Source organism: Montipora foliosa, chromosome 10 (genome assembly GCF_036669935.1).
Source record: "Montipora foliosa isolate CH-2021 chromosome 10, ASM3666993v2, whole genome shotgun sequence".
In the NCBI taxonomy this organism is placed as follows: Eukaryota; Metazoa; Cnidaria; class Anthozoa; order Scleractinia; family Acroporidae; genus Montipora; species Montipora foliosa.
Genome location: NC_090878.1, coordinates 23,962,319 through 23,970,796, shown reverse-complemented (window position 1 = coordinate 23,970,796; position 8,478 = coordinate 23,962,319). Strand labels below are relative to the sequence as shown.

The window sequence follows — 8,478 nt, the reverse complement described above, 5'->3', positions numbered from 1 at the left end:
TCCATTTAAAAAAAAAATTACCTGATGCACTCTGAGTGGTGGGCGTTGGCCGATGTGTTGTCAAGACTGTTTTGAAAAGAAAGACATTCAAGTCACTAAATGATAACTGGACCCTAAATCCCTGTGTAAACGAACGCAGCAACTCCAGCATTGTTGAGAGTTGTTGGTTCTGCAGATGTTGGATGATGTTAGCAGTTGTGTGGAAACGGACACTACAACTGCTAACAATGTAAGGACGTGCAGTGTATTATGGGAAGGATACGACTCATACGGCTGTAAACTTACAAAATTTGGCTACCATCTTGTTTTTAACATGTAAATGTGTTGCTATCTCCATGGAAATCACGTGTAATGCGCGTGCGTGGCCCCAACAATGTTGAAAGAGCTGTGCAAACGGATCCTACATTGGTTGCGGTTGCATTAGGGAGTTAACACTAGTGATTAATCAAGTTCTATTGTTCAGAGTTTCCCTAGGGATTCAAAACAGCAAAGAGATGGCACTAGAGTGGTGTGAACACTAGTGTTAAACTCTGTTTCTCTCAAGTGTGAAGGCAATCATTGTTGCGCTACGGTTTGGCGATCACGGAACAAAAGGAATGTTGGGAGTCGTTGGCGCAAAGGTTTGACCAGTTTAAAACTTCGTGCAACAATATTGGTGCGCTACGCTTCGGAGATCACGGAACAAAAGAACTGTTGGAAGTTTGACCCAAAAGTTTGACAGTTTAAAACTTCGTGCAACAATTTTGGTGCGCTACGCTTCGGAGATCACGGAACAAAAGAACTGTTGGGAGTTTGACCCAAAAGTTTGACCAGTTTAAAGCTTTGTGCAACAACACCTAGCCACACGCAACAACATGCAACAGGGTGTGCAAATGGACACAAGATGTAACACCCAACAATGCTGCGTCCATTTTCACGGGGCTTAAAATGCGCCATTTCTAAATAGGGATTTCGAAGATCGTGGGTTCAAGATTCGGCTTCAAGGAGTTGTAACATTAGGAGATACCATAATTTGATTGGCTCGCTACCCAAGCCAAAAACAGAAAACTAAACAATGGAAACAATGACTTAGACTTTAAAAACAATAGAGCATTTTCACATGACGTCACGGCGGCCATGGCGGAGGGTAAAGACTTGTGTCCATATCTCAAAGTGCCCTTGGACGTGAGGTGCCTGGGAATGAAATTAAATCACTGGAATCGGTCAGTGTCAAAATTTCATTCCCAGCACCTCACGTCCAAGGGCACTTTGAGATATGGAAACAAGTCTTTACCACAAAGGAATGGCGGCCATGATAGTGTACCAAACTAATCCTCCGGGAATTGAACTCTTTTTTTTTTTTTTAATGCAAATTCTTTCTTTTGTTTCAGTAATCCAATATGGCTACTGGTCGCGTGAGTTAAAAACGCTCAAAAGAAACTGCTTACAATACCAAACAATAACAGGTTACTAGAAGCGCTACACTACTGTTTCTAAATAGTGATTTGGAAGATCGTCGGTTCGGGTTTCGGCTTCAAGGCGTTGTAACGTTATGAGACATTAAACAAGCGTTATAGTTACTGTGTATAGACGTTGAAAAATTGGTTTATGCATGTTATTTTGACATAAAATGATCCAACCCTTTGTATCTACTACATATTATTATACCATGATTGTAAATGTTTAGGCAATTTACTTTTAGTGTTGCAATTCTAGCTTTCGCCTCTCTTCTTAACACTTGCTGGATAGCAGAGTCCGACAAGCAAGTAAAAGCTGAGAGCAAAAGGATTTCAAGTTTGGGTAAACAGTTAATTTCACTCTGGAGTTTGCCACTTCTCATCCGAAAGAGTGGTGCTTAATCTCTTGAATTTTGGCCGATATTTATTGCGAGTTAGTCAACATTGTAGGACGAAAAATGATAATTCAACTTCATTCAACATGGCATCTCGCACAAAAATGGAAGATCAATTTAGCGTAGGCTTCTGCGACTCGTACTTCCGCAACGTTTGAAGAGAGGCATTGGTTGAAATATGTTTTCAAACTACCTAATGATGGCAATCTGTTGCAATCTGCTTAAAAACGGTAAAATGATGAACTGTCGTAGATTACCAAAACAACACTATTCCTCTACGTCCTTAGTTGAGATAGTTCAAAGTATATGTCTCTATAATACTGACTCCACTATCTCTCGCCATTCATTTGAGAAACAAATACTTCAAGGAATAATATGGTTCCCTTTAATCCTTGCTGTACTTACCGCCGTAAACAGGAAAAATTAGTAAGCGGAATCCTGTTTTCTCGACAGTAAAGTCTGAACGAAAAGTGAGATTGGCATATTGACCAGTGACAATGACACTTTGTCCCGTAAGATTGCCGCAATATCTGTGATAGAAGCCACCATTGTCGTTCGTAATCTTCAGATAATCAAAACTGAAACAAGAAACGTTTTATTTTCAGTTTTGTGGCTTCAATAAGTCTAACACACAAGATTAGATGAGATAAGATGGAAAATGCCGTAAGAAATAAATATTCGCATGAACCCTTTTCCGTGCGTAAATTGCTATTCACCACTGTCACAATCCCATAGTGCAGTCCGTTTTGGTTACTCTTGAGTCTGTATCATGCATCAGTGAACAGGATATCCATTGTTTTTATGTAAAGAACCCCCCAAAACGGATTGTCGAAAAAAAAAGTAAAATGAGTTCTTTTAAGTTACCCTCTAGGAAACATGCGATTACTTGTTTATCACATTCACGAAATTGCTGCTCAGCTACTTTTAACCAATCATGATCAAGCAGCCACGCGAAATGGATTACCAAGAGTTCGCGCATGATGAAAAAAATTGTGATCTCTGTCTCAACCAATCAGTATGAGTAATTTTGCCTGGTATGTGAGAATCCAATGAAGCATTTTATGCTGGATGATTAATATCCACCACCAGGCACCCACACTGAGGTAAACAGTTGTTTTAGGATATACATAACCGAAGGATAATTTAGCACAAAAAGGTGATTTTAATTCATTGGCTCCTGTAACGATTAAAATATTTTCGCGCTCAAATCCCGCGCAAGTTGCTCGGAGGTGAGTTTGAGTAGCCAATCATAGCGCTCCTTCATCGCTATCTGCTGTTTTGTATATACTAAAGAGTGATATACGGATGATAAATGGGTGGGTAGAGAGACGATTCACAGAAGGATGGAAGAGCGTGTCTGTGGATGGATGGATGGACCAAAGTATGTTAAAACAGTTTGGTTTTATGAACGGAGTTGATAATGTAAATCGGCCACCGTACAGAGATTCTAAAAGCTGACGTTTCGAGCGTTAGCCCTTCTCAGAGCGAATCCACTCTGCTCCGCTCTGACGAAGGGCTAACGCTCGAAACGTCAGCTTTTAGAATCTCTGTACGGCGGCCAATTTACATTATCAACTCCGTTGACAACACCAAATTTTTGTATACTACTTTCCCACCGACGCAGCACCATAGTTTCTTTAGAAACTACCCTCTTTATTCATATGTTAAAAAAGATTCCAAGTTAAAAGTATACTCTACTACATATAAATTTACTGAAACAGTGGTCCTCAATGTAAGCTAAAAAATTGTGATTTTCTTCCGGAATTCACACACAGAAGTTTTTCCAGGTGATAGGGCTTTTGGAAAATTGCAAGCAATTATGATTTGCAGGTATAAAGCCTATGGCTCTACGGGTGCATTCCAAGTCGATGTCCCTGTCTATGCAACATAGAACATACGATTCAGAGCAGCTGCTGTTTACATGTCTCCTGAATAGTTATATTCTGTCCTGCAAAGGACGGAAAATTATCTTATTCTTCTTTGATACAAAGAAAATATTCCAAGGACCGGAATAAAAAGATATCTTGAACCTCTCAAAGATTATTTCAAATTCACACAAATCTTAACCGAGAATCAACAATATTTCGTTTGCAGCTTTTTATTTATTTTTCCTAGCCGCTCACCGATTGGTTGAGAAAATAAGCTGACGTAGCGCGAGATCTTTTATTCGCAATGCAAAACAGCGAAATTGCTTTTGAACCGTAATCGGTAAAAGGAAACCTTAGCGATTACCTGCAGGTGTAACTAAACTCCAGGTCGAAGTGCTCAAATGTAATGTTCAAAGCCGCACCAAAAGGGATGGAAACATTGGCCACACAGTTCTTGTTGCTTGGGTACTTGCTGGGATATCCAGGACTTTCCAGGACATTGTTGACAACTTGTGTACAAGCTTGATAGAAAGAGAAAATGAAAGACAGAAGTCGTGGAAATAGCTATGATTAAATTAAGCACGATAACATAAACAGCCATCGAAACTTTACCCCTGGGAGAGAAGGGCATTTTTTGCGGCTAACGACCTTCCAATTAGAGGTTTGGAGAATCTCCATCATAGAGATATTCACTATGACAGCATGCGCGATAGGCTGGAGTTCAATACGAGCAAAACAAGTCTGATGACCCATACCCGATGTAGAGGACAGACACAGAAGAAATAATCTGAAACAAGGGGTAAATATTTTAAGTTCTAGAGTCTTTTACCTGATGGATGAGGAGTCGTGAGCATTGGAGGATATGCCGATGTGTTTGTCCATGGAGGCATTGTTGAGTTTCCTGTCAAGGAGAGTTCGAAATAATGACAATTAGTGACTAATGTACTGTCTTCATCGTCATCATCGTCGTCGTCATCGTCATCATCAACATCGTCATTCTGGTTTACTAGCTTAGAACAGAAACCAGTAAACCGATGTCCACAACTTCCCACACCCTACAAACATCTTATCGGAGACATTAACAACAGGCAAACAACACAAATAATGTTTATCTGTAACCCTGTATATATAGAGGATATTACATGGCCGCGCGGGGAAACCAATTTTATCTTCGAGAGCTGCAAGTATCTCTCACGAGTGAGCGAAGCGAACGAGTGAGAGATACTTTCAGCACGAGAAGATAAAATTCGTATCCCCAATTATCCCCAATTATTATATAGATATTGATTATTATATAGATATTGATGAAATTTCTAGCTTTAAAACAACCTCTTTTATTCAGTTTCGAAATGATGAAAAAGTGGTCACCAACCGCTAAAACATGCATGTTGTGTAACATGAAACAAGATATGAAAGTTATGAAAAACAAATCATGATAATGTCAAATTTTGCAATAAAAATGTTAATGTAGTAGAGAAGAACTATAATGAAGCACAAAAGTATCTTACAATGAAGAGAAAGCTCGCGTTTTATTGGCTAATCGTGTTGGTTACCATGACAACGCCTATATCCTCACATGTGAAAGATAAAAATGATATGTTCACTGCGCGCGGTGAAGATATGATTTTTTAGTAAAAGGAGAAATCCTGGTATTTCATCAATATCTATATAATAAATATCTATATTTAGTATTTACCGCACAGGTGAACAGTGCTGTCCGCGTGCGCTGATTGGCTAACTCGGAGGTGATTATCCAAGTACTATTCACCTCCGAGTAGCCGGCGCGCTAGATTTGAAATTCTCCACTGTATTTTACAAAAATAAGTTTTTTTTGGTTCGTTTTTTATTCAACCTGTGTGGTACATACTAAAACAATTATTCACCTCAGTGTCGGTGAAAGTGGTGCGATATACCGCGATATAGCGCGCGATTTCGCAGGATAATAGTTAAATATACATCTGTAATCTTATGCCTTAGTTTTCTTATGGCTTATATTTGAATTTCAAAAAATTGTAACGGCAAATCCTTTAACTCCCTGCAGAAGCCAGGCCGTGCCTGACGAAATATTGGATAAACAGAAATATATCCTCACAGCCGTGCAACCAGTCTTCCATTATTATTTTGTTCTTAGTCTACTGGTCAGATCGATCTTCCAAGATCCGCACTTGTACTTTGTTCAGCTGGCCCTTGTATAAAACATTGTCTGCATGACCCCTGAAAGCACATGAACATTTGCGCACAACAGGAGTCGCGCAGGCCCGTCGACATTTTTAACACTGTAACACGAGGACAACGTTTGGAGTTCGAAGTCATGCTTATCTCAGATGACTCTTTTAAATCGTACGGATTTGGGGCCTTCATTCACGGTCAACGGTTAGAACAAAACGCAAAAATAGCCATAGCCCCTAGGGCCAACCCGACCTTTTGCATTTACATTTCGGTTTGTAAGCAAAACTTAACAATGTCCTTGCCACGTAGGTTTTCCCTACCTTCAACATAGGGAAACCGTAGCCCCTAGGGGCACCCTATCTCGCATAACGAACGGCATAATACAAAAGAGAACGAAGCTCTCACCTAGGGTAACCTAGGGGCACCCTACCTGATGTAAAGAGCCCCTTATTCAGATTTATCTACTCTCCTGCGAGTAAAACGACATTTAGAAAAATTTGCCGAAAGACAGAAGCCACTCAAAGCGTTCTGATCTTGGTAGTTAATTTCACCATCATGCAATTTTCCTACTTAAAAGAGAAACGGCGGTGGGCTTGGTAACGCGTTGCAATGGTGCATATTGTTTGCAAGTTGATGATACCCAAGGAAAAACTTAACGATTCAATGTCAACTGCTTACCTTGTCCATTACACAGATCACCATAGCAACAGTTTACTGAACATGCCAGTAATGTGCCATGAATATCCGAGGTAATGCTTTGGTTGACATAGTTGCAAATCGTGCCTGAGTTACACTCGAAAAGGGATATAGAGCAGTTTTTCATAGTTGTTGTGTGCTGCATTCCATACATTTCTGCAGTTGTGACGAAGGAACGACAAGAATCTTGCCCACTGTCACACTGCTGTATTGATGGGTTATTACATGGTTGGGTGGAGCCTAGATAATCGAAACAGGCATAACAACGCAGGCTGAAAGCTGTTGGAAGTTTCCCGCCAAAACAGCTTATCAAACATAATGCCTGCAACACAAGTAAAAAAAGGATAAATAACTGAAAAAAACGCATGAAATGTGAGATCCCTTTTCCAAAACAACAACGGCAACAACCTGCTGTTTGGTGCGCAGTGTGTGAAGTTAGTACAACGAAAAGTGACACAAACACCAACCCAATGTGGCCAACACATCACGCATGCGCACAACCATTTCACCCGGTCAATTAGCAGCCATGGACAGCTGGGCCTCATCAGCAAGGCGTAGCTAACATACCAGGCCGGCCTGATTATTTTTCTCCGATAGGCTTTCTAGCTAAAACTTGTCGCTATCATCTCGACAAGAGGTGAATAGGCCGGTTTCGTATTCTAGGTTGGATCGGGCATGAAATTGAGGCTAATGCGGGGGATTCTTTTCACATGCAAATTATTCCCCCGCATTAGCCTCCATTGCATGCTAGATCCAGTCTAACCGTGCGAACACGAAAGTGACCTATGTGGTGTCTTTATAGCATTCTATTATTTCATTTGACTAGTAAACTATCCATTGAAAGGAAAGAATTTAAAGGTACAATCAATAAGAAAAGAGAACTACCTAAGGACTAGCGGCTAGAATTCGACTAAGCTAAAAAACGAATATCAATGCAATGTAAACGCCGATAGTTCAACACAGAAATAAAGGAATCAAGAGAGAAGAAACAAATAACTTGTTCATTTAACTCACGGTCCTGGCAACGGTCTATTAGGGAATCTCTCTATTGGGCTATCGTTTTCTAATCAGTCAGCCGATAATAAAGTATTGAATATTAAAAGGGCATTGCATAATGAGCTATCTCTGAACTGAAATCTGAACCCGATATATCAGATACTCCCTGAGCAATGATGCTTTGAAAATTGGAAATTTTACAACTCGGAATGTATGATATCCTTAGGGCTCTTGCTACCCTAAAATTTATCAGTTTTTTAAGGCTAATTACTGAGTCGTTATGAAAGCCGTACGGCGGGCAGTAGTGTAGAATATGGCCGGCTAAGTTTGCCAATCACAGCGCGCGGTCTTAGTAGATATAATAAGGCCCCTCAAAAAGACAGATAGCCAGCAGGTCGCTTCCTGCCATTTGAGGTTTTAAATGGTGCGGTCATGATCATATGATAAGTTTGAAAGTGGATTGTCCGTAAACTACTTTTATCAGTGGAACTCGCGTGAAAGAAGAGTATTTGCATCTTTTATCATACCAAGGAGCGCAAGGAGAAGGAAACGAAAGGCAGACCACACACATGGATTCTTTTGCAGTTTTGTAAGCTTCAATGGCTTGCAGCCCACCGGTTAGAAACCAAAGTTATGTGGTGTTTCAAAAGAAAATGTTTTTTACAACTCCCACGGCGGAAAATTCAATTTTCATTTTTTCCGGTTTTCGACAGAAAACAACTTGAGTAAGATAGACATCAATTTAGGTTTTAGTTAACAGAAAGACAGAAAGACGTTAACTATTGCAATAAGAAAATAGAGTGACTACAACCTATACTCACCAGGATAAGGTGCATCTTCTCTATTGCTGATTGAAAAAAGCTGTTTTGTTCGATCGGTCTGATCAGATTTGCCTGTAGTGTAAGCCCTTATGGGAAT

General features: G+C 40.1%; 1 protein-coding gene across 1 annotated transcript in view; it reads right to left on the bottom strand.

Moving 5' to 3' along the window:
* The window catches only part of LOC137973481 (tolloid-like protein 2), a 22,110-nt gene extending 13,632 nt beyond the window's left edge, over positions 1-8,478 (bottom strand). Inside the window, exons 1-6 of the mRNA XM_068820309.1 lie at positions 8,382-8,478; positions 6,547-6,886; positions 4,529-4,600; positions 4,064-4,220; positions 2,237-2,409; positions 22-66 (exon numbers count right to left, since the gene is read on the bottom strand). Of these exons, the coding sequence (XP_068676410.1) occupies positions 22-66; positions 2,237-2,409; positions 4,064-4,220; positions 4,529-4,600; positions 6,547-6,886; positions 8,382-8,396 (802 nt within the window). The 5' untranslated portion in view covers positions 8,397-8,478. The remainder of the gene's footprint in view (positions 1-21; positions 67-2,236; positions 2,410-4,063; positions 4,221-4,528; positions 4,601-6,546; positions 6,887-8,381) is intronic.